This window comes from Lampetra fluviatilis, chromosome 27, assembly GCF_964198595.1.
Source record: "Lampetra fluviatilis chromosome 27, kcLamFluv1.1, whole genome shotgun sequence".
NCBI classification, from domain to species: Eukaryota; Metazoa; Chordata; class Hyperoartia; order Petromyzontiformes; family Petromyzontidae; genus Lampetra; species Lampetra fluviatilis.
The window spans coordinates 13,122,890-13,149,886 of NC_136301.1; the positions used below are offsets into that span (position 1 = coordinate 13,122,890).

At 53.4% G+C, this 26,997-nt stretch overlaps 1 protein-coding gene across 1 annotated transcript in view; it reads right to left on the reverse strand.

Annotated features, from left to right (window-relative positions):
- Nucleotides 1–8,011: 8,011 nt before the first annotated feature.
- The window catches only part of LOC144942511 (serine protease HTRA3-like), a 64,944-nt gene continuing 45,958 nt past the window's right edge, over nt 8,012–26,997 (reverse strand). The window contains exons 7-8 of the mRNA XM_078869370.1: nt 8,611–8,706; nt 8,012–8,212 (exon numbers count right to left, since the gene is read on the reverse strand). Coding sequence (XP_078725496.1) covers nt 8,047–8,212; nt 8,611–8,706 — 262 coding nt within the window. The 3' untranslated portion in view covers nt 8,012–8,046. The remainder of the gene's footprint in view (nt 8,213–8,610; nt 8,707–26,997) is intronic.

The window sequence follows — 26,997 nt, forward strand, 5'->3', positions numbered from 1 at the left end:
TGTCTCACTACAGCTGTCCTCACTACAGCTGTATCTGTAACTCTCTGTAGTTGTCTCTGTTGCTGGTATCTGTAACTCTCCTGTTTCTGTATCCCTCTCGCTGTGCCACCGCGGGTCCTCCTCGCCCTTTGCCGCAAGCTTCACGCGCGCGCGCGCCGATTTCAGCTTCCGCTGCTGAATCAGTGGCGACCCCTCCCCCTCGATTATAAACAAAATTTGCGTACGAGGCCACGCCTCCACCCCGTGGGCCTGGCGTGCCGTGGAATCTGCGCAACACGTGCCTGGTGAGTGACGCACGCGTGTGTGACCGCGTGTGAACTGGACACTGGTGACATGGTCATGTCGCTACTGTTGTGTGTGTGCGGGTGACACGTGCTCACCGTGTGTAGTCATGTGTGCACCTATCCTGGCACGGGTGACATGGTGAAGTCCACCGTTGTGTGTGTGCGTAGCATTGTAAGATTATATTCTTGGTATGAATCCCTGCAGTTATGAAAGCTTTAAATCAAAATTGTAAGATGTGTGGTACTTGTGTGTCCGCAGTATATCATAACAAGAGCGCCCGGCGGCCAAAACACAGCAAGTTGGCACAGTGGGGAGCACAGCTGATGCCTCATCCCAGTCAGTCAATCCTTGGCATCTGGGTCTGTCTCGTGACCTTTCCAGTGAGCCCTCGACACTTTGCATGGCCTCAATCTGCACCTAGCCTGGCACAGTCACCGTGGTGACATCACCACCACTTAGTGGCGAACGGCGGCTGTTATCTGTGTATTTTGTGTGTAACTTTTCGTGTGTGTGGGTGTTATGCATATCTATGTTTACGTATGTGCATTGATGTATATTAGGTGAGGAGCGGTGGCGCAGTGGTTACCGCACTGCACTACAAACTCGAGTTCGATTCCTGCTGATGGCCAACATCGGTGACAAATATCGGAACCGGTCCACAGCCTCCACGAGGTCGACTCAGCCTTAAATGAGTTATTGGTGCGGTGTGTAAATATTAGGACTGGGGAGATGAAGGCGGTCGGGTGTGGTCCCTGGCCATACCACGTCTTCGTTGTGATGTTCCGGCCTCCAATAGGTGCTCGCTAACAGCACTTACCCCAGCACCCTGCGTGGGCTACACGTGGATGTTTGGCTTATGTGTTGGCAAATCAGCCCCTTTCTGTGACGGCCAACTTCCTCTACCCACTCACCACGCGCTATGCACTCATCAGCACTCACCAGCCACGACACTCACCACCCTCTATACTCGCCTCGACACAAGTCACCCACACACCACACTCTCCACTCACCCACACACCACACGCTTCACTCACCCATACACAAACCACAATAGCCGCTATTTTCCACTAAGAGGCGGTGATGTCACCACGGCGCTTGTGTCAGGCCACATGCATTATGGAAGGCTTGCTGGCAGGTCACCGGATAGATTCAAGTGCCATGGGTTGACTGAACTCACTGGTAGATGCACCACCTAAGCCTCCTACTTTGCCAACGCGCTGTGTTTTAGGTGCCCGGTGCTCCGCTCGTTGTTGTGAGCGTCGCTCCTCTGCCCTCCATAGTTGCTGGAGGGTGGATGCCTCAAACTGCCCAGTCACGTCCTTCACGAGCCTCTTCCACAGAAGCCGATCTTGACACCGCTGGTACCAATCGTCAGCAAGTCCAATCAGCTCCATGTCCCTTCTGTACTACATCAGTCCATCTCTTCTCTAGCCCGTACCGCGTCCCGTTTAGCCCCCTCTATCCGGCCAAACATTAGCTGCTTGGACATTGCAGTGGCTGGGCTACACGGCCCAGCCAATGCAGCTTTGCCTGCTGGAGGAGCTCACCGATGGAATTGGGTCCAGATCTTTCAATAATCTGAGCTCCTCAGACAATCCAGTCTGGTCAAACCCAGGATGGATCGCAGGCAGGCTAAAATTAATATGTAAAACCGGCGCAGGTGTTCGATCGAGCGCTCCACATTTCCTAAACATAGAAAAGGGATGGAGGGCACGACTGTGGACGAAAATATCCAGAGCTTCGCGTGGAGTTGCAGGACAGGTAGGTTCCCCACAGCGTTACGCAGTCGATTAAAAGATAATGCCGTTTGACTGATTCGGAGTGAGACCTCTATTGTCAAACCGCAGCTGGTCATAAGCACACACGCCTCACACACTACGATCACCCCTCACACTCTCCCACACGACTCACCCTACACTCACCCACACTCTACACACACGACACCCTGCACTCATTCAGTCACCCACACTCCACACCCTACACTCACCCTGACCCACATGCCACACTCTGCACTCACCCACTCACGTCGCAGTATTTCAGAATAGTTTTATTCTGAGGAGTCACGTGCCCGCCATCATCGTCGTCATCAGTGTTCACGCGCGACAGCTGCCCGGAGACCGCGGTGCTACACGCGTGCGTGCCTGTGTGAGCATGTGAGGAAGGCTGTTGAGGGGCGGAGTCGTGTTTGTGTGATGTTGAGGTGAGTGTGTGTATTCGTCTGTGTGCGAGTGTATTAGTCTGGAGGGTGTGCGTGAGGTTGAGATGTGTGTGAGGAGGTGTAAGATCAAGGGGCGTGTGAGGTAGAGGTGAGTGTAGGAGGCGTGTGTGTGAGGCGGTGTGTGCTAGTGGGGAGCGGTCCGGCGCAGTGGTTAGCGCACTGCGCTACGAACCCTTGTGACACGAATTCGATTCTCGCTCACGGTTTAAAACCAGTGACGATTATCTGAACCAGTCCTGTGCCTCCCCTAGGTCGACGCACCTCATATTAGTGTGGTTGGCAACGTATGGTGCGAAAGAAGTTCAACATACATACAAATGAGTACCTGGTGCAGTGTGTAAAATCAACGCTGGGGGGACAAAGGCGGCAGGGCATGGTGCTGGCCATCCACTGCCTCGTGTGCCATGCCGGCCTTCATAGGTGCTTCTCGCGACCAGCACTTGCCCCAAAAGTCCGTTAAGGCTATACGGGGGATCGTTGTCTTGTCTAAGTGAGGAGGTGTGAGTGAAGTTGAGGTGTAAGTCTGAACACTTGTTATCAAGTCCAGTCAACCACGGACACACACAGAGTCAGCTCTTTGAATGAACAACGTCTGCCAGGGGTGACCAGTTCCAGGTCGTTGGTCCGGAGACCGACCGTGGAGAGACGGCGCTGGCCGCGGTGCCGCGCGCGGTTCGCGCTACGAGGGGGCAGCGGTGGATTGCCGTGGGATCCTGGGCAGCGTCGATTCGGGACCAGTGAGGCTGGGCACTGCTCATGGAGATAGGGTGCTTGTTGCAAACGAACCGGCAAAGGTTGATAGGCGACGGTGTGTTTGATGTAACTCGTGGCGAGGCACTCTCGCTGACAGTGTTGGAGAAGACGGCAGGAGCTCTGTGTGTCGATGTGGGGGTGAGGAGGAGCTCTGTGTGACGATGTGGGGGTGAGGAGGTGCTCTGTGTGACGATGTGGGGTGAGGAGGTGCTCTGTGTGACGGTGTGGGGGTGAGGAGGAGCTCTGTGTGACGATGTGGGGGTGAGGAGGAGCTCTGTGTGACGATGTGGGGGTGAGGAGCTCTGTGTGACGATGTGGGGGTGAGGAGGAGCTCTGTGTGACGATGTGGGGGTGAGGAGGAGCTCTGTGTGACGATGTGGGGTGAGGAGGAGCTCTGTGTGACGATGTGGGGGTGAGGAGGAGCTCTGTGTGTCGATGTGGGGGTGAGGAGGAGCTCTGTGTGTCGATGTGGGGGTGAGGAGGAGCACTGTGTGACGATGTGGGGGTGAGGAGGAGCTCTGTGTGACGATGTGGGGTGAGGAGGAGCTCTGTGTGACGATGTGGGGGTGAGGAGGAGCTCTGTGTGACGATGTGGGGGTGAGGAGGAGCTCTGTGTGACGATGTGGGGGGTGAGGAGGAGCTCTGTGTGACGATGTGGGGTGAGGACGAGCTCTGTGTGACGATGTGGGGTGAGGACGAGCTCTGTGTGACGATGTGAGGGGTGAGGAGGAGCTCTGTGTGACGATGTGGGGGTGAGGAGGTGTTCTGTGTGACGATGTTGGGTGAGGAGGAGCTCTGTGTGACGATGTGGGGTGAGGAGGAGCTCTGTGTGACGATGTGGGGTGAGGAGGAGCTCTGTGTGACGATGTGGAGGTGAGGAGGAGCTCTGTGTGACGATGTGGGGGTGAGGATGAGCTCTGTGTGACGATGTGGGGTGAGGAGGAGCTCTGTGTGACGATGTGGGGGTGAGGAGGAGCTCTGTGTGACGATGTGGGGGTGAGGAGGAGCTCTGTGTGACGATGTGGGGGTGAGGAGGAGCTCTGTGTGACGATGTGGGGCGAGGACGAGCTCTGTGTGACGATGTGGGGTGAGGACGAGCTCTGTGTGACGATGTGAGGGGTGAGGAGCTCTGTGTGACGATGTGGGGGTGAGGAGGAGCTCTGTGTGACGATGTGGGGTGAGGAGGAGCTCTGTGTGACGATGTGAGGGTGAGGAGGAGCTCTGTGTGTCGATGTGGGGGTGAGGAGGTGCTCTGTGTGTCGATGTGGGGGTGAGGAGGTGCTCTGTGTGACGATGTGGGGTGAGGAGGTGCTCTGTGTGACGGTGTGGGGGTGAGGAGCAGCTCTGTGTGACGATGTGAGGGTGAGGAGGAGCCCTGTGTGTCGATGTGGGGGTGAGGAGGAGCTCTGTGTGTCGATGTGGGGGTGAGGAGGAGCTCTGTGTGTCGATGTGGGGGTGAGGAGGAGCTCTGTGTGACGATGTGGGGTGAGGAGGTGCTCTGTGTGACGGTGTGGGGGTGAGGAGCAGCTCTGTGTGACGGTGTGGGGGTGAGGAGGAGCTCTGTGTGACGATGTGGGGGGTGAGGAGGAGCTCTGTGTGACGATGTGGGGTTGAGGAAGAGCTCTGTGTGACGATGTGGGGGGTGAGGAGGAGCTCTGTGTGACAATGTGGGGTGAGGAGGAGCTCTGTGTGACGATGTGGGGTGAGGACGAGCTCTGTGTGACGATGTGGGGGGTGAGGAGGAGCTCTGTGTGATGATGTGGGGGTGAGGAGCTCTGTGTGACGATGTGGGGGTGAGGAGGAGCTCTGTGTGACGATGTGGGGGTGAGGAGGAGCTCTGTGTGACGATGTGGGGGTGAGGAGGAGCTCTGTGTGTCGATGTGAGGGTGAGGAGGAGCTCTGTGTGTCGATCTGGGGGTGAGGAGGTGCTCTGTGTGACGGTGTGGGGGTGAGGAGGAGCTCTGTGTGACGATGTGAGGGTGAGGAAGAGCTCTGTGTGTCGATGTGGGGGTGAGGAGGTGCTCTGTGTGTCGATGTGGGGGTGAGGAGGTGCTCTGTGTGACGATGTGGGGTGAGGAGGTGCTCTGTGTGACGGTGTGGGGTGAGGACGAGCTCTGTGTGACGATGTGGGGTGAGGACGAGCTCTGTGTGACGATGTGAGGAGTGAGGAGGAGCTCTGTGTGACGATGTGGGGGTGAGGAGGAGCTCTGTGTGACGATGTGGGGGGTGAGGAGGAGCTCTGTGTGACGATGTGGGGTGAGGAGGTGCTCTGTGTGACGGTGTGGGGGTGAGGAGCAGCTCTGTGTGACGGTGTGGGGGTGAGGAGGAGCTCTGTGTGACGATGTGGGGGGTGAGGAGGAGCTCTGTGTGACGATGTGGGGTTGAGGAAGAGCTCTGTGTGACGATGTGGGGGGTGAGGAGGAGCTCTGTGTGACAATGTGGGGTGAGGAGGAGCTCTGTGTGACGATGTGGGGTGAGGACGAGCTCTGTGTGACGATGTGGGGGGTGAGGAGGAGCTCTGTGTGATGATGTGGGGGTGAGGAGGAGCTCTGTGTGACAATGTGGGGGTGAGGAGGAGCTCTGTGTGACGATGTGGGGGTGAGGAGGAGCTCTGTGTGACGATGTGGGGGTGAGGAGGAGCTCTGTGTGTCGATGTGAGGGTGAGGAGGAGCTCTGTGTGTCGATGTGGGGGTGAGGAGGTGCTCTGTGTGACGGTGTGGGGGTGAGGAGGAGCTCTGTGTGACGATGTGAGGGTGAGGAGGAGCTCTGTGTGTCGATGTGGGGGTGAGGAGGTGCTCTGTGTGTCGATGTGGGGGTGACGAGGTGCTCTGTGTGACGATGTGGGGTGAGGAGGTGCTCTGTGTGACGGTGTGGGGGTGAGGAGGAGCTCTGTATGACGATGTGAGGGTGAGGAGGAGCTCTGTGTGACGATGTGGGGGTGAGGAGGAGCCCTGTGTGTCGATGTGGGGGTGAGGAGGAGCTCTGTGTGTCGATGTGGGGGTGAGGAGGAGCTCTGTGTGTCGATGTGGGGGTGAGGAGGAGCTCTGTGTGATGATGTGGAGGTGAAGAGGAGCTCTGTGTGACGATGTGGGGTGAGGAGGTGCTCTGTGTGACGGTGTGGGGTGAGGAGGAGCTCTGTGTGACGATGTGGGGGATGAGGAGGAGCTATGTGTGACGATGTGGGGGTGAGGAGGAGCTCTGTGTGACGATGTGGGGGTGAGGAGCTCTGTGTGACGATGTGGAGTGAGGAGGAGCTCTGTGTGACGATGTGGAGCGAGGAGGAGCTCTGTGTGACGATGTGGGGTGAGGAGCAGCTCTGTGTGACGATGTAGGGTGAGGAAAAGCTCTGTGTGTCGATGTGGGGGTGAGGAGGAGCTCTGTGTGACGATGTGGGAGTGAGGAGGAGCTCTGTGTGTCGATGTGGGGGCGAGGAGGAGCTCTTTGTGTCGATGTGGGGGTGAGGAGGAGCTCTGTGTGTCGATGTGGGGGTGAGGAGGAGCTCTGTGTGTCGATGTGGGGGTGAGGAGGAGCTCTGTGTGACGATGTGGGGGTGAGGAGGAGCTCTGTGTGACGATGTGGGGGTGAGGAGGAGCTCTGTGTGTCGATGTGGGGGTGAGGAGGAGCTCTGTGTGATGATGTGGAGGTGAGGAGGAGCTCTGTGTGACGATGTGGGGTGAGGAGGTGCTCTGTGTGACGGTGTGGGGATGAGGAGGAGCTCTGTGTGTCGATGTGGGGGTGAGGAGGAGCTCTGTGTGACGATGTGGGGGGTGAGGAGGAGCTCTGTGTGTCGATGTGGGGGTGAGGAGGAGCTCTGTGTGTCGATGTGGGGGTGAGGAGGAGCTCTGTGTGACGATGTGGGGGGTGAGGAGGAGCTCTGTGTGACGATGTAGGGTGAGGAGGAGCTCTGTGTGACGATGTGGGGGTGAGGGGAAGCTCTGTGTGTCGATGTGGGGTGAGGAGGTGCTCTGTGTGACGATGTGGGGGGTGAGGAGGAGCTCTGTGTGTCGATGTGGGGGTGAGGAGGAGCTCTGTGTGACGATGTGGGGTGAGGAGGTGCTCTGTGTGACGATGTGGGGGGTGAGGAGGAGCTCTGTGTGACGATGTGGGGTGAGGAGGTGCTCTGTGTGACGATGTGGGGGTGAGGGGAAGCTCTGTGTGACGATGTGGGGGTGAGGAGGAGCTCTGTGTGACGATGTGGGGGTGAGGATGAGCTCTGTGTGACGATGTGGGGGTGAGGAGGAGCTCTGTGTGACGATGTGAGGGTGAGGAGGAGCTCTGTGTGAAGATGTGGGGGTGAGGAGGAGCTCTGTGTGACGATGTGGGGTGAGGAGGAGCTCTGTGTGACGATGTGGGGGTGAGGAGGAGCTCTGTGTGACGATGTGAGGGTGAGGAGGAGCTCTGTGTGACGATGTGGGGGTGAGGGGAAGCTCTGTGTGTCGATGTGGGTGTGAGGAGGAGCTCTGTGTGTCGATGTGGGGTGAGGAGGAGCTCTGTGTGACGATGTGGGGGTGAGGAGGAGCTCTGTGTGACGATGTGAGGGTGAGGAGGAGCTCTGTGTGACGATGTGGGGGTGAGGAGGAGCTCTGTGTGACGATGTGGGGGTGAGGAGGAGCTCTGCGTGACAATGTTGGGCGTGAGGGCGAGGAGCTCTACGTGACGATGGGGGGTGAGGATGAGGAAGAGCTCTGTGTGACGATGGGGGGTGATGATGAGGAAGAGCCAGGCGTGACGATGTTGGGCGTGAGGGTGTGGGGGTGAGTGGAGGTGAGGGTGGGGTGTGAGGGTGAGCTCTACGTGACGATGTCGGGCGTGACTGTGAGGAGCATCTCCTCCTGGCCGCGCCGTATGAGGAGAAGCAGCTTCTCCTCCCTCTGCACCGCCTCCTGCAGTGACGTGGTGCGCGTGGCCACTCGGCCATTCACAGCCACCACCACGTCGCCGTTTCTCACCCCAGCGCTACAAACAGCACAACATCCACATCACCGTTACTCACCCCGGCACTAACACCACCACCACCACCACAACATCCACAATAACAACATCACTGTTACTCACCCCGGCACTAACACCATCACCACAACATACACAACAACATCACTGTTAGTCAACCCGGCACTAACATTCACCACAACATCCACATCACTGTTACTCACCCTGGCACTAACACCATCAGACGAGGTAGTTAACATCTCGCCACCGTAGTGCCCCAACAACAACTACCAACACCATATCTCCATTACCCCGGCACTATCAACAGCAACCACCACAACAATAGTATCAACCACAAGATCACCACAACATCACCACAACATCAACAACATCACGGCCACCGCCGGCACAGGGAGTAAGGTCACCTGGCAGCGGGTGAGCCCGGGATGACCTCATGCACGTAGATTCCGCCGGAGACATCCGGGAAATCCCGGAACCGGAGCCGGAGCTCCTTAATCAAACTGGGACATCATCATCAACACCACCATCATAATTATCATCATTACAAGCAACACCATCATAATCAACATCATCATCATCACGCTCATTATCATCACCACCATCTTCACCACCATTAACATCATCACTACCACCATCATCATCATCACCACGGAACCGGAGCAATAGCTCCTTAATCAGACTGGGACATCAACATCATAATCATCACCACCATTATCATACCATAATTATCATCACCACCACCATCATCACCATCATTAACATCAATATCATCATCACAAACATTATAACCACGGAACCGGAGCCAGAGTTCCTTAATCAGACTGGAACATCACCATCATGACCATCATTAACATTATAATCACTACCGTCATTATTATCATCACCGTCATCATCACTAGCATCATCAGCACGGAATCAGAATCGGAGCTCTTTAATCAGACTGGGACATCATTGTGACGATATGGTGATTAACACTCACTGTACCGTTGGGTCTGCAAGTTCGTGCTTGTGTCGAGTTCTGATGTTAATTGCTGTATCGTTCTGCAAATAGGTTTTGAATGTTTGGTACCAAAATGCTGCACGCGCGATAATTGTTTTGACGTCTGTCAATGCTAATGAGGGTTGGCGGGAGGTGTGGGAATAAACTTCCTCTGTACATTGAGCAGTGCCCCGCGTCAACCTCCTTCTGTTCCTCTCTCAAAGTTTCACCTCCTCCTCTTCTTCATCACCCATTCCCCTCCTTCGTCCCCTCGCCCGACCACTACGTCCGATCCCTCCCTTGCCCTTCCGTGACCCCCATGCGCCCTCTGTTACGGTCACTCACTCCTCAGCCCTTTGCATGCCCCTTGCCATCTAGATCACTCTCGATTTGTTACCGCTTTTAAACTACGCACAGCGCCTTGAGCTAGGACGCTCTATATAAACATAAATTAAGATAATTACCTCACCTATTTAAACAGCAGTTCAGACAGTTAAATGCATCATTGCCAGGAGGAGACAAAAGCGTGGCTGAGACTTCACATTTGAACTGGACAGAAAGCGTGATTGTGTTTAGTTATAACTTTATATCCATGATAGAGGTTTTTTTGGTTAGATCGCGTAAATATATGAATGTGTCACTAAAACCCGCCACCATCCGACACAGCCAACTAGTAAGGGTTGTCACGTAAACAGAATGTAGTGTACTTCACGGAGGCACACACTTGAACTTGGAGGCACACGTTTATTACACGGCCCCAACAGGGCTACTACATAACCGTACACAAGTAAACTAGACCCCGACGGGGTCAGTCAGTAACACTCTGAATGATCCACGATGTCGAGCGAAGACCGAAGATCGAGGAGGCGTAGCACGGCGGGTTTATACCAGAAGACAGACCATGAGTGCTCTCGGGACTTCCCTTTTATGTTCCCGAGCGTGAGCTCGCTCCGTTTTCGGCCACGCCCCCTTCTGTATCTCACCAGAAGGTTCTTGACCGAACATCACGTGTCCCTCAAGCCACCCCTCGGGCACCCCCCCCCCCGCTACCCTGTCCCGATCACTTGCCCTCTCGGGTTCACCCAGACTGTCACGTCCTCACTTGCCCTCCCTCTGACCGTCGCCAGAACTATCCCCTTGAGGGCTCGCTTCCATGCATACCCACTCCAGTGCCAGAAAGAGGCTCAAGACGTACAATTCCACTCTTGTGACAGTAGCTGGCACTAAACGCCAGAGTGACTCCATTTACGTCACTACATCACCCCCCCCCCCTTTAGAAACAACCGCTGAAAGAGCAATAAAAACGCTATCCATCTTCTATATATAAAAGTCATTGTGTGTGGGTTTGTATGTGGTCGCGCGCTTGGCTCTCCAACGGTGGGGTTTTCGTAAAAAAAAAAAATAGCCAGGCACCACGCCGTAAGCCCCGCGGTCAGCAAGCGCTATTCCTTTTTTACATCCTGCAACTTAAAATTAGTTTAATTAGCGATTTACTGCAATTTTTGTGCGCTTCGCATTTATTTATTTATGACGCGTGCACGACCATACCAACTCACGCGCCTTTGGTGGGGAGGATGGCCCATGTGAAGTCACACGCCTTCGGTGGGAGTGAGGGTCGTGTTAAAAATCCTATAAAAATGACACTAAACGCTAAGGTAAATTTCTTCACCGTCTCATGTCAGTAGATGTGTAGTACCGTCGCCAGATGTAGTACAGTCGAATACAGGTCGACACCCGGGGTTGAGGCACACTGAGGTTTATTACACCAAACGTTGTGACATACACACTTGAGGGGGTATTGGCCCCCTCACCCGTCTATCTGAGGACACACCTCCTAGCTAACCCTAGCCTGCCTCAGAGTCCTCCTCTCGTGGACTAGGGGAGGCTATCTTGGCCCGACACTGGTCAGTCGGGCCCGGTACTCAGAGTCCAGACCAGCACTGGCTCTGGCTCTGGCACCACGCCACTGGCTCGAGCCTGCGCGGTCCTGACAAGGACGGCGTACCAGGGGGAGACCAGGGCTCTATCTAGGACGTCTTCCGTCTTCTCTTCTTAGCTAACCCAACACTCCCGAGCCCCCCGATACATTCCCCTTTTATACATCCCCCTCCCTGAGGGGTGGGGCCCCGGGGGATCGTAACGTCCGAAGCGCGGACGTCGTAGAGGGCACCTGCCCGTGCACTGACGTAGCCCCGCCCACTGTGCTAGTTTCCCGTAGGATCCCATACATATCAGCTCTACACATATTTCCTCCGTAAGACCCCTACAGATGCACCACTATAGGCCATAGATATTACTGCAGAGCGGCCGGGGACATTGTGCCTGGGGGGAGGTGGGGGGGCAGGGGTAGCAGCCCAGCCCCAGACTGCCAAGGTGCCACCTCGGCCGGCTGGACAATCTAGGCGAGGCCGGAGGCTCTGCACGAGACTAGACCTCAACACGCCACTCTGTCAGGTGAGTACTTTGTGCTATAGAGTCGATAAATACTGCTATAGAGTCAGCATGTACTACTGTAGTGATAGCAGGTACCACCACAGTCAGTATGCACTGCTGTAATCATAGCAGGTACCACCACAGTCGGTATGCACTGCTGTAATCATAGCAGCTACCAACTCGGTATGCATTGCTGCAGTGAAAGCAGGTACCACCACAATATACACTGCTACAATCATTCCGTGGGTCTACACCGCCTCCTACCCATAAGACAAGCACATTGGTTCCCTGGTGGCAGTCGTGACAGTGCATCTGCATTTCCGCGGCAGACACCTTTTCTGTATAGGACTTTAAACGAGTAGTCCTGGAGGACTTCTAACCATCGGGAAAGCTGCCCGGACAGTTGTACAACCTGCACCACATACTGGAGCGCTGTGCGATCCATGCGTACCACAAAGTCTCTGCCAGAGAGGTACGGATAGTATTTTTGCATAAAATACACGATGGCCAACAATTTACGACGCATCACGCAATAGCGCTGCTCTGCTGGGGACAATATATGACTCCCATATGCCACAACATTCTCCACCCCATCCACAACTTGAGACAACATGGCGCCAATCCCGGTATCACTGGCGTCTTTGTCCAGGATGAAAGGCAAGGAAAAATCAGGGTATCGGAGGGGAGGTGCCTTCACCAACCCATCCCAAAACACGACAAATGCTTCCTCCTCATCCTTCCTCCATCAAAATTTTTGGCCTTTAGCCATTAGAATATGGAGCGGTTTTGCGATTGTTGTGAACCCGGGCACACAGTAGCCGATATTTGTCTTATAATCCCCAGGGATCCGCCGTTTGCGGCAAAACAAGGAATCTCAATGGTGCAAAGTATGCACGCTTTTTGTGGCAAACAATAAAAAAAAAATCCGATATTATGGTAGCGGATGCACCGGTGTCAATGAGCATCCTTACCTCTACCCCCTGTATGGTTCCAATGACGGCTGATAATCCCGCCGACGCAGCGATAATACGGTGGTCCAATGCCGACCACTGACCAGGCTGCCATGGCCACCCGTCGCCTGCTAAACCCCGATTCTCCCGCTCAATGACTGGACAAGGCAGTCCAACACGCGAACACGACCTGGCGCCCGAATACAATGGGTGAGGTGAATGCAAGGGCCGGGTGTGTGGTGTGCCGCGACTTGCCTGGGGACCCAGCGGAGTAGAGGATGGCCGGGGGGAGGATGACGGCACCATGGAGAGTCTCCCTCGATCGGCCCGGCATCCCGACGAGATGTGTCCCGGCAGGCCGCACTTGAAGCAGTTGATGGGAGTGCTTTCCGGGCGAAGGCCGGTTCCCTTCCTCAGGTCTTGATCTTCCTTCCACTCTGCCTCGTCCTTCCTCCACCTGTTGCCATCGAGCGAAGCGAAAGCTTGAGATGGATCAATGGCTTCGGGCGATTTCGCCAACTCGGAGGGTCTGGCGCACGCCGCCACCCTCGCACGCCACTTTAAATTGAAGTGCGCCTAAAGACACTGCGCGACCTTTAAAGATGACAAGTCGTCATCTTGTGGCTGGCAAAACGATGTCCAGTTCCTTGGCCAGCCCCAACATGTGCTCCAGGACCAAGGAGTCCAACCATCCTTGTCCTTCTTCAAGTATACAGCCTGCACCAGTGACACAAGCACGCTGCAGAAGGCAAGGGTCGTCTCGGCCTCCCCCCGCCGTCGCGCAGCAAACTTGTGTCGCACATTAGATGGCGGGTAAAAAATTCCCGCCATCTGGGCGAGAGCTTGTGGAAGTGATTGGCGGTCCTCTGACGAAATGCCATAAAACGCCCCCAAGGTGTCATCGCCCAGCGGAGTCGGAAGCGCCCGCAGCGCCTCCACGTCCATCCACCCCGCAAGGTTGCAGGTGGCAGTGAAGCATTGGCGAAACGCCTCCCGCCACCACAAATTCCCTAACAAAAGAAAGCTTCTTCTGTAGTGTCGGCACCGTGGACTGCAGGTTTTTCGGGGGGTCTGTTTTGGTGGGATCTCCATCCCGTCCGTCGGCCTAAATGGCGGCCGCATGCACGGGCCACGTTTCTTGTGTTTCCCACGCGCGGGAAACAGAAGCGGCGGAGTCTTCTCCCCGCGGCACCAGCACGCCGACCCCTTCGGTTGGCTCCCCCAGCTCGGCGATCAGTGCTGCTGCGGCAGCCAGCAGGTCAGCGAGGCGGCGGCCGATCGATCGGCGCTTTCCCCCCAACAATGGCGGCGTAGCGAGGGCGGGCTCCTCTGGTTGCTCCGCCGGCAGAGCCCCCTTGCTCTCTGTCTCTGGGGCTGCTGCTCCCAGGGCTGTCTGGGGAATCACCCCATCATCGTCCTCCTCATCTGAAGACGCCTTGGTGAGTAGTTGTCACCTAGTTAACATTGCGCTACACTAGGGCTATCACCTAGCTACTATTTTAACTTCTAACGCCAGATGTAGTGTACTTCACGGAGGCACACTTCAACTTGGAGGCAACACGTTTATTACACGGTCCAAACAGGGCTACTACATAACCGTACACAAGTTAACTAGACCGCAACGAGGTAACTACATAACTGGGTCAGTCAGTAACACTGAATGACCCACGATGCCGAGCGAAGACCGAAGATCGAGGAGGCGTAGCACGGCGGGTTTATACCAGAAGACAGACCATGAGCGCTCTCTGGACTTCCCTTTTATGCTCCCAAACATGGCCTCGCTCCGCCACGTCCCCTTCTGGATCTCACCAAAAGGTTCTTGACCGAACATCACGTGTCCCTCAAGTCACCCCTCGGGTCCCCCCGATACCCTGTCCCGATCACGTGCCCTCTCGGGTTCACCCAGACTGTCACGTCCTCACTTGCCCTTCCTATGACCGTCGCCAGAACTATACCCCCGAGGGCTCGCTTCCATGGCATACCCACTGCGTGGTCACCACATCTATGCCTCTATATAAGGAACAAAACAATTAGACTTCTCCACAAATATGCATGTCGCCTGATGAAGCTAGTTGTAATTACTGGCGAAACGTCGTACTCAGATTGTAAATGGTGTGGCTTGGCAACACACTGGTGTGCTGTACTAGTGACGAATTGGCATGTTCTGTTTACGTGACAACCCTCACTAGTTGGCTGTTTTGGGTGGTGACGGGTTTTATCGCCACATTTATATATTTCTGCGATCTAACCCAAAAAAACCTCTATTATGGATATTGGTTGCAAAAGCCTACGTGTTAAATGTAACTTTATACTTTATTAAGATAATACAGATTCTTAGACACTTAGATGTACAATTATTGTTCTATTGAAAACGGACATGGTTATAGCCCTCAAAGTTAAAAGGCAAAATGTAAATATTCAGAGAGAAAGGACGTGTTTAGTGAAAGTGTTGGCATTCGTTTTCATCAGCCTGCCCTGTAGTGGTGACGACGATTGTCCGGTCCGTAGCGAAGTGGTGACGGCATAGCCACCATCGTAGCGCATTGTTCGTGATCGTGTGGGGGTTAAACAGGAGAGCAAGCAAGGGTCATCAGGATCTTTGTCGACAGCCAGAGACACAAGCTTGCACTCGTGGTGCACAACAAACGACATTCCGGTGCAAATGACGACACACACACACCTGTATTTTGCAGGACGTTAAGATAAGTGTTTTGCTGTATTTTGCTTTGATGTGGCACCTCAACCTTTGTCGTGCAAGCATCTCGCGGATAAACACAACGACCCCCCGTATAGACTCAACAGACTGTTGGGGCAAGTGCTGTTAGCGATCACCTATGAAGGCCGGCACGCACATGATAGGGTGGGTGGCCAGCACCACGCGCGGCCGCCTTTGTCCTCCTAGTGGTGATGTTTACATATCGCACCAGGTACTCGTCGACCTAGCGGAGGCCCAGGACTGAGTCAAGTAATCGTCACTGGTGTAAGGCGTGAGCTGGAATCGAAATCGGGTCGCTGGGTTCGTAGCGCAGCATGCTAACCGTAGCACCACCGCTCCACACTCGCCAACACACACCTGCTTTGGATGATTGTAATCGGAAAACACAGTATTTATACTATTTATCTAGGAATGTTTTTGTATCGAGTTTTTACATGTGTAGTGTCTTGTTAAATTCCTCACACCGACACGTTGTAACAAGTCACCTGCTTACACTTTATTTCACCTGTTCTCGGGGGCTTCAGCCAACACCCGCCCGGCAACGGCGTGAGGGTTCAGGTCCCGTTGACGGCTTGCGCGGCAGCGGCGAGATGTCTTCACTCTTCACTCAACCCTCCGCTTACGCACACTCCCCTTATATATCCCTTCTGAGTCCCCACGTGCTCCCACTTAAGCTGCTGTTTGCCCAGCGCCCCTCGCCCTCGCTAATCCTTATCATCACCCCATCTCCCGTCTCCACGGCGCCAACCCCATGTTCCCACGCGCACACCTGTTCGACCTCAGTTGCACCAGCTTAACAGCGTGCACCGCGGATATCTCTCCCCATGTTTATTAACATTATTTTTGTTTCTAGTTTATTGGCGTACATTATTATATACTTAATTCAAATGTGATGCTAATTTTAGTTGCCATGTGACTAGCCATATTATTTATGGAAGGTTTAAGTACTGAAAGTCGCAGTTTTGGCTTTCACGGCACATTAAAAGAGCGTAACCCCCCGCGATATTCAAGGGTCTCCTGTACTGGCAAACTGCCATCTCATTCGGTGTTCAATCTATCACAACACAAAAATAACTTACTCTAAATCACCACAAATCCTCCCACTGGATTTAAAGATTATTATTTATTTCATCATCTTGATACCGGCAACAAAGTTCCCATAGAGATGTCAAAAATGCGTCACTAAAAGGAAGCCGCAAGATTTGTACAGGAAGCCTGTACACGGTGACTCTTGTATGCCAATGGAGATCACAGTTGAAGCATGGCAGGCACTGAGGAACTCATTCAAGACGGAGGGTGAGCTGTTGAGATTGATGAGGGTGCAGAGCTACACACATGCTGGAGACAGGCGCGAGCTGCATGTCGAGCGAGAGAGACGGATGAGGAAGTCTGCAAGGATGAAGACAGGGAAAGAGAGCAGAAAGAGAGGGAAGAGGAGAGGGAAAGAGATCTATGAAACTTTTTCATTGTACCAGGCAAGGCCCACTGGGCGAAATAGCTCTTTTTCAGGAGCGATCTGGCGACAAATAATAGCTCAAATAAGAGGCTTATCACGTGGAGATTTATTGCAGCCAAATACTCTAAACGCATGTTTTTTTCTGAATGTGGAGGGAAAAACCGTAGGACCCTGGGAAAAGTTCACACAACCACGGGGCGAACTTGCAAACTACAAATATACAGCAGGCGTCAGGGTCGGGATTCGAACCCACGACCTCCTGTATACCAGGCGAGGTATGTAACATCTCGCCACCGTGGCAGGAACGCAAGTTTGAACTTGGCACACATGCAGGCGGGAGATGGGACCGGTGCTTCAACACTGGCCCGGTCCAAAACAAGCATGCCAAAATTAATGACCACCTTTTGATGAGGCCAAAGATGACCTAGATTTGTTTTTGCAAAGATTTGAAGATGGTACTTGGCTGGCCCGAGGAGGAATGGTCTGTCAATTTGAGAGCTTTGCTGAAAGGAAAAGCACTTTGTGTTGCAGAATGAGTGGAACAGAGCAGATGACGCTTCAGACAGAGTTGTATACAAATTGAGAACCTCTATACCTGACTAATGCAGATAACTTTTCACAGTTCATTGTGTATGGGAAATTATCTGTCCAACTGGATCAGACTCAGTAAATGTGCTGATGATTGACAGAATGATTTGCTGTTGCGTGAGCAAGCACTAGCAGCATGTCCAAAGAGATTTACGGATATATTTGCGGGAGAGAAATCCCTAAGAGTGTGCAAGAGATGGTGGATTGTGCAGAGCGATGCTTGGAGGCTCACGGTCGTACCTATAACATAGGGAGATGAGGCAGAGGACTGATGCAATTTAAATTGGTAAGTCAGCCAATAGCACAGCACATTGCTAAACCAGAAGTACCAACTAATAGTGGAATCGGTAAAAGACAGACACCAGTAGTGTATTTTGCTTGTTGCACATTTGGACATCTGGGAAGGGACTGTTGGGGGAGAAAGAAAATTGGTGAAACAACCCGAAAAAAATAAACTCCACATCAAAAGAGTGAGAAAGTGTGACAATTAAAAAGAAACTCGTGCAAAGGCAGGATGTCAACATGTCATGCCAGCAGAGGTGATACATCAAACAGTGGAATTGGAACATGCGCTGTTGTAACCAACGTGCCAACAGAGTCAGGATTTGTGACTGGTTCAAAGGGTAAATAGTGGGTTACAGTCATGAGAGATACTGGCTGCACTGTCGTAATCATCAAAAGAGAACTGATTTGTGATTCATAATTGATAGGGGGAGAATGCACACGTGTCTTAATATATGGGGTGTCCCATTGCCAAAATTAAACGAGAATGTCCATACTTCACCAGAACTGTACACGCGATGTGCATGGGCAGTCCGATTTATGATGTAGTGATAGGCAACGTAACAGGAGCCAGAAAACTAGAAGACATTGAAAAACTTAATATAGTGATCAACAATTCTAATGGGGAGACTCCCCTAGAGAATGTGTACCCAGCGGGCAAACTGACTGAACTCTGGCGAGGACAGGAATGTAGAGAGGAATCTTGAAATACATTACCAGAGCAAACAATAGTTGATATACCACCAAAGGAAAATAAATAACAGAGTTGCAAGGTAGCTAATGCGGTGACCACTCGAGTAGCAGAGATTCGTGTAAAAAAAGGCAATGAAGCCAATAAAAATAAATTCACTCACTGCAAGAAATAGGGGTAGCAGAAATGAAAGAGGCACAACAATAGGCCCCAACGTTTGGAAGATCTGTCGATAAAATCTGCCACTGGTCAAAAACATTATACAAAGGAAACATGATTTGTGAGACGGGAGTGCTACATTGAGAATTTCAATCTCCAAACATTGAGCATGGGAGAAAATGCAAGCAGTTAATTCTACCTCAGACCATGCAAAAGCAAGTATAGCAGCTGGGACATGATTGATGAGCATTAAGCAAAAGCTTAGCAAAGTGCAGATATTTCCAATTTTGTGACATTGAAGGTCCCATTGGGACAAATTGCCGTTGGAGATGCAAATTTTGAAAGAGTTGCAGTAGATTTAATTGGCTCATTTAGTCTCTCCAACGGGATACGGGTATCTTAACACCGATAGAGTATGCCACGCGATATGGTGAGGCAGTACCACTGAAAACCATTGAAACAGTAGAAGCTAAAAACTAGAAAAAAATAATATTTACCAGGTACAGGGCCCACTGAGCTATTTCGCTCTTTTTCAGAAGCGACCTGACCACAAAACACGTTCCTTTGGAGTGGGCAGGTAGGAACTTGGTTCAACCAATCCGAGAGCGTACATGTTTGGGAGGGGCGCACCTCTGATTGGCTGCTGGCTCGCGGTCACTTGACGCACTTCAACCAATCCGAGAGCGTACATGTTTAGGAGGGGCTATGCACGACAGACAAATAAATCCCTGGTGGGCAGTGTGGAACTGTTGTTCCTACCTGTATAATAGTTCAGTGAAGTAGATTATTGTGTGGAAATGTATAGCAACCAAATACTGCAAATGCATGTTTTCTAGTAGTAGAGGGAAAACCGAGGGACCCAGAGAAAATTTAATGTGACTACGGGGAGAACATGCAAACTCCCAATATACAGGTGTCAGGGTCAGGATCAAAATCACCACCTTCTGTATACAGGGTGAGGTAGTTAATATCTCGCCACCGTGGGTTCATTCTAGTTTTGATAATTGCTTTTAATGTTCGCCAACTAGGTTCGACTGGTTTCTACCGGATTGTTATACGTGTGTTAATTGCTTTGATGTTCACACTGTTCGGTCATACTGGCGTCATGAAGTGACCAGTGTGGCGGGGGAGGGGTTAAGATAATCACCTCACCTATATAAACGGCAGTTCAGATTGGGGGCGCCGCGGTGGCAAGATGTTCACTATCTCGCCTGCTTTACAGGGGCGCATGGGTTCGATCCTGACCCTGACGCCTGTATTTTTGGAGTTTGCATGTTCTCCCTGTGGTTGTATGGAGTTTTCTCCGAGTCCTTCGATTTTTTTCTTCCACATTTCGAATCATGTGTTTAGAGTCTTTGGCTGCTATAAATCTCCACATGACAAGCACTTCATTGAGCTATTATTTGTGTCCAGGTCGCTCCTGAAAAAGAGGCTCAGTGGGGCTTACCCGGTAAAATAGTTTAAAATAGTTTCATAAATCTTTTTCCCTCTCCTATTCCTTCTCTTTCTGCTCTCTTTCCCTGCCTTCATCCTTGCGGACTTCCTCATTCGTCTCTCTCGCTCGACCTGTAGCTCACGCCCGTCTCCAGAATGTGTGTAGCTCTGCACCCTCATAAAGCCCAACAGCTCACCCTCCCTCTCTGATGAGTTCCTCAGTGTCTGCCATGCTTCAACTGTGATCTCCATTGGCATACAAGAGTCACCGTGTATAGGACTCGGCTTCCTGCACAGATCTGACGGCTTCCTTTAGTGACACTTTTTTGACATCTCTGTGGGCCCATTTTTGCCGGTATCAAGATGATGAAATTAATAATAATCTTAACCCCCTCCGACACTCCAGATCCCGGAATATAAGCACCCACTATGTCACGTACGGAGACATTAAATCCAGTGGGAGGATTTGTGGTGATGTAGAGTAACTTATTTTTGTATTGGTGATATATTGGACACCTAATGAGATGACAGTTTGCCAGTACAGGAGACCCTTGAATATCGCGAGGGGTTACATCCTTGGAAATGTAGTGACAGAGAAAGGTCACTACTGTGTCGGCCCGTACGAAGGCTGGGGGCCCCAAGGGGGTGCCTGGGGGGTCACGTGGTGGAGGGATCCGGACCCTCCCAGAGGTGGGGGAAGTGAGGCGTGTCCTGGGAAGGGAGGCGTGGCCTGAAGAGAGCCAGCCACGCCCGGGCGGAGCCAGCCACGCCAAACCAAATATAAGCGTGGTGTGAACGCAGAGCGAGGCTGCTGTTGTACTGTACTCCAAGGTGAAGACATCTTCGGTCGTCAAGTCCCGAGTCGTCGTCCTGGGCCAGGCAGGCCGTTGCCTGCCTGGTCCAGTCTGTGTCGTGTTCCAGAGTGTTAGTGAGTTGAGGAAGGTGGTCACCACCTCATGTAGAGTGTTATATTATTTACCGTTTAATAAATAGTGTTGCCTCCAAGTTGCGTGTGTGTGCACCTAATTCGAACCCACTACATTTGGCGTCAGAAGTTGTGGAAAAATAAATATTGCTAGGTGTTATCCTAGGGAAGTAAAATGGGCACACGAAAAACAAATATAAAACTCACCTGGACGCCTTCGTACGACGGGGACGGTGTGACGACCATCCTTCAGACAGCCCCGGGGATGGCAGCCCCGGTGACAGAGAGAGAGAGAGAGATGGCGCTGCACGCGGAGCGGCGGGACTGGCATCGCACTGCTGCTTCGCCGCCATTGGGAACGGAGCGACGGAGCCGCGGGGAGAGGACACCATCGTCGCTGCGGGGGCTGGCGGGGGAGGCCCGGGCATGCGGGCCACGCGGTGGGCCCGCCATTTCGAGCGGCTGGTCGGGGCGCGGTTCCCGCCGAAGCGCCGCTCCCGCCATTTCGAGCGGCGGGTCGGGGCGCTGTTCCCGCCAAAACGCCGCTCCTGCTGCCGAAATGCCGCTCCCGCCGACATCAACACCTGCAGAGGGGGAGTTCCAGCCTTCTGCTCGAGCACGAGAGGTGGATGGGTTCGCAAGAGCAGGCCGTGTTCACCATGAAAGATTCTTCGGGCCGTCCCAGTGCTCCACCTTGCCGCCCTCCGCTATTCACAGTCGCCAGGCGAGTCGTGACATGACAAGCACACGGCCCAAGAAAAATAATAATATCTTCACCCATCTTGCGTGTGCCGGGTTGCGATCGCGGGTGTTTTTTTTAACTCGTTGGTTTGCGGAGCGTGTTCGTCCGGTGGTGTGTGCGTGATAAAGTGACGACCATACGGGTGTCTGCTTGTAACGGCGTTGTTAAATACGGCGTCGAGATCGGTATCTTCTGGGTGTAGTTAATGATTAATTCGTTGTTAGTGTCCCGTGCTCCGTTTATATCCTGTATGTTGCCGTGATAATGACTCGTGTTGTTACATCGTTTTGTTGCGAAATCGCCATTGTTATTGTGTATACTGTATGGAGTTTCGCTCGTGATTGTCACGTGTAACTGTAGGAAACTTTGATCGTCATTGTTGCCAAGGTACAGACCGTATGGAGCTTTGCTTGGAATTGTTAACAGTGTAGGGACTGTTGGGTACTTGCTTGTGATTATTTACTATGTGCGGATTGTCTGGAGTATTGATTGTGTGTTTTGCCATGTGGGGACTGGATGGAGCATTGCGCCAAACGATTTACTGTATGAACTTCGTATACTGCATATACTGTATTAATCAATTCGGCGATTCTTGGGGTTTGTGTATAGTTTTTTTGCTCTCAAAATTCGAATGCCCCGAGTCCCATGGTTAATGTTGAAGGGGATTTTGAAATGACAGGTTCGGTTTGTTTCAAACTCACTGGTTGGTTCCTGTCCGTTGTTGCACAGATGATGTCTTTTGTGCGGGAATGCTCCTTGTGTTCTATATGGATCGGGGGTGCGTTTCCGTTAATTGCCGTCAAATTGCGTTGCTCTCTCCACTCGGTTGGTACAGCTGCATGCTGCAATGCGAGTCTCGGAGATGATGTGTACGGATACGGGATGTGAGGTGTATTGTTGTGACCATTGAATATTCGGGATCGTCACAAATTGTGCGTACCTGTTCGGCATTGGATCAGTTCTGTGGGGGATCATAATTCAAATTGTATGTGTTGTGATGGTGTTAAATTGCGATGGTGACATGCTGCCAGGGATTTGGAATTGTGCTGCTGGCTGTCACCTATCTTGGGGCGCAGGTCCTGACCAGGATGGCCCAGTAAGAGTTGCGTGTCTAACATGAACGTTGTGGTCCCGTCATGCTATGGCTGACGGCTTGACCTGACAGTCCGGAGATTGAAACACTCCGTGGTATGTCTAGCCTAGTGGGCTGTGCGCTCACAGGGCTCGGAGAGTGTGGTCCCGTCATGCAATGGCTGACAGCTTGACCTGACAGCCCGGAGATCGAGACACTCCGTGGCTTGTCTAGCCTAGTGGGCTGTGCGCTCACATGGCTCAGAGAGTGTGGTCCCGTCATGCTGTCTGACAGCTTGACCTGACAGACCGGAGATCGAGACACTCCGTGGCTTGTCTAGCCAAGTGGGCTGTGCGCTTACATGGCTCAGAGAGTGTGGTCCCATCATGCTGTGTCTGATGGCTTGACCTGACGGCCCGGAGAGTGAGACACTCCGAGGTGCGTTGAAACAGTGGGCTGGAGATTCGTAAGGTTCAGGTGGAGTTGTCCTGTTACGTTGGGACTGTATCCCTCAGTTGTTAGGATGCATGTTGTGCAATGAGTGAACGTTGGGTCGTCTCAGCTCGGTCGGTACAGTTATATGCTGCGATGCGAGTCTTCGAGAGAGACTGGCTCGTCTCAGCTCGGTCGGTACAGCTATATGCTGCGATGCGAGTCTTGGAGAGAGACTGGGTTAAAATCCCACCGATATGGCCGACGCGTGCTACTGGTTGTGACGCCGCGTCGGAAAGGCGGTGGGGTGGTAACATGGAAATTCCCCCCCGATATGGCCGACGCGTGCTACTGGTTGTGACGCCACGTCGGAAAGGCGGGGGGGGGGTGCTAACGGGTGACTGTCATTGCATGCGTGATTCTAACGGGGGGGGGGGCTGTGCTGGAGCGTAAGTGGGTTAGCCAGTTTTCATGTATAATTGTTGTTAATTCCCCGTTTTCTATGCGGTTCCCTTTTACCCTCGTCGATTCTGTATATATTACGTGATTGTATTTCTTATCGGTCGCCGGTCATTTATTGATGTTGGTTCAGAGGCACACCTTTTCGATGTTTCACAGTTGTGTTACAGCCGGGGACGGCTGTGTGTTTATACAGGGGGGGGTGATGTAGTGACAGAGAAAGGTCACTACTGTGTCGGCCCGTACGAAGGCTGGGGGCCCCAAGGGGGTGCCTGGGGGGGTCACGTGGTGGAGGGATCCGGACCCTCCCAGAGGTGGGGGAAGTGAGGCGTGTCCTGGGAAGGGAGGCGTGGCCTGAAGAGAGCCAGCCACGCCCGGGCGGAGCCAGCCACGCCAAACCAAATATAAGCGTGGTGTGAACGCAGAGCGAGGCTGCTGTTGTACTGTACTCCAAGGTGAAGACATCTTCGGTCGTCAAGTCCCGAGTCGTCGTCCTGGGCCAGGCAGACCGTTGCCTGCCTGGTCCAGTCTGTGTCGTGTTCCAGAGTGTTAGTGAGTTGAGGAAGGTGGTCACCACCTCATGTAGAGTGTTATATTATTTACCGTTTAATAAATAGTGTTGCCTCCAAGTTGTGTGTGTGTGCACCTAATTCGAACCTACTACAGAAAGTGCCAGGAAAGTTAAAAATGCGACATTCAATACTTAACCCTTACATACATAATGGAGCTAGGTACATGGAAATCAAAAATAGACAGAATCATAATTGAAATAAGTATACTATACCGTATGCCAATAAACTAAAAAATAAATAATTTAAATAAACATGAAAACCCAGTACCCGAGTTTGATTCCTGCTCACGCCTGACACCAGTGACGATTATCTGAATCTGTCCTGGGTCTCCCCTAGGTCAACTCAGCCTCAAACAAGTACCTGGTGCGATATATTAACATCTCCACGAGGGAGACAAAGGCGGCCGCGCGTGGTGCTGGCCACCCACCCTCTGTCATGCCGCCGCCACGAAGCCGTTCAGCAGGCGCCCCATCTAAGACCTCGCCACCACCAAGCGACGGAGCCGACCCCGCGTCCCCCTCACCTCACCTCACACGAACACACCCGCACGCATTCCCCCCCCCCCCATAGAGCTCCGTGGGGAGGTCACCTGGCCGACCGGTTTTTATCCGAGAAGCCCTTATCGGGATTAAACTTTCACGGTTTCCGGCAACCAGGGAATTGGACGACCTCCCCCGACGCTACTTTGCACCGCGGCGCTGCGACCGGCCTTAAGGTTGCAAGGTCGCAGCGAGGGGCCACTCGGCCACCGCGGGGGAAACGCATCTCACACACCCCACACACGCAAGTATCGACGGGGCAGGCAGAGGGAATAAGCATTGTGATGGAGGAGCATCATTAGAAAACACGCAGGCACCATTGTTAGGGGAGTTAAAGGATAAGGCTGTTAGTATGAGTAATCGGGAGAGCGGGGTCATGCGGGGAGCCGTGCACAAATTCCCACGGCGCACCTTTGTGATGGGGGGGGGGGCCTGCGTGAGAAAGGGATTGATTGGAATTTGCGCCGCGCAGGTTGAGCATTAATTAGCATATCAAAAGCGGATTGATTGGAATTTGCGCCGCGCAGGTTGAGCATTAAGTCGCATATCAAAAGCGCCCGGAACGGCGGTGCGCATGCGAGAGGGTCGCGAGCCTATTGTCCAGAGCCGCATTCCCTTTGAGGTAGGGAGGATAAATGGGGAGCGCAAAGGGGAAATCGCACTCTTGCTCCGAGAAGCCAACGTCCAGGACTGCCCCAGCTCTGCCCTCCGGACGTCCGTGCGACGTGTCGAGGCAAGCAGCGAGGAAAACCCACGGAACGTCGAGTGCCTCAAACCGTGAGTAAGGAGGTAAAAGTGTTTCGTGAACGATAAATAGGGAATAGGTTCCGGGTTAGTAGAGTAGGCAGCCTCGTCGATTCATACTGACTCAACAACCAGTCCCACGTAGCAGACAATAAATCATTAATAGCTGATCGTGGCCTCGTGTGATCTCGTGTTATAAGTGTGAACGCGTGTGGTACTGTGTATGCGTAAGCTCGCGGCGTGCGTAATCGGCGTACCCCAGGTGCGCGATCATAACGTGAGCGGCGAGCGCGGCGCAGAGCGGCGCAAGAGTGGGTATCGCGTGTGGAGCTGTATGTGTGTGTGCGCGCACGTTCACAACGTGTATAATACAGGTGCGCGATCCTAGCGTGAGTGGTCAGGGTTGAGTGAGTGCCGCGCAGAGCTGTGTGTGGGTGTGCGCGTACGTAATTAACCATGCCTACTACGCGGACCCGCGGGGGAGGGGAATCCTGGAGCGACGGCTCTCACCCCATGGGTGAAGAACCCAGCAGCGGTTCGCCTAGCAGCGAGGGGGCGAGTAATGAGGTTAACCCGGCCGTTAGGGGTACCGAGGGAGGGATCTCGGGGGCTAGCGACCCTCACATATTGGTGTCAGAAACGGGATGATCCCCCGCGCCCCCAAGGGAGAGAGGCCCCCTAACCCAAGTTAAAGTAAAATGCACATTTACGGGCAAAGGAATTCCATCATGGAAATCGTTTGCCCGCAGCATCAGTGGAGCTAAAAAGGTTAATGGGTGGTCAGATGAGGAGGCGTTGCAGCAGTTAGAGCTACATTTAGATGGGCGGGCAGCTGACTTTGTGGAAGCTTTGCCCGCAAGCGCACAAACTCAGTGGGAAGAATTAATGTGCGAACTTGAACGACGCTTCGGCGCCTATGACGAGGAGGAGGCGCAGGCAGCATTAGAGGCACGCCGTCGCCGACCCGGCGAGGATTTGCGAAATTACGCTGAGGACGTGCGCACGCTGACCCAGCTCACGTACCCGGAGTACGAGTCAAAAATAATTGAGGGCCTCGCCGCCGGGAAGGTCCAGCGATATTTGGCACAAACCCCGTGGTGGCAGCCAAATGTCGACGGTGCACGCCTCTCCTTTAACACCCTCGTCGAGCGCGCGCGCAAATGCGAGAAACTCTCGGGTGAGCGCGCGCAGCCTCGAGGGAGGGGACGAGAGTGCGCCGTGGCGAGCCTACTCTCCGACGAGGAGGAAGAGATCGCCATCGCAGTAAGGGGACGAGCAAGGGAGCCCCAGAGACCCAGCGAGACCACCCCAGGGTGGGTAGCCGGGTTACAGGCTGGCATAGGAGATATACGCGAGGAAGCGAATAAAAATATGACCAAGCTGCAGTCCTCCGTTGAGGCCATCCAGTCCGAGATGGGGGAGCTGCGCGCCACGGTGGGAGGGCTAACGGGAAGGGTAACCCAACTAGAGGTGGAGTCCAGGCAGCGACAAACTGGGAGAGGGAGCGGGCAGGGGGCCCACTACGGAGCCGCCACCCCTCCCCGGACGTGTTATGTTTGCGATCGGCGAGGGCATCTCAGGAGGGACTGTCCTCAGGTCGCCTGAGCTAGACAAGAGC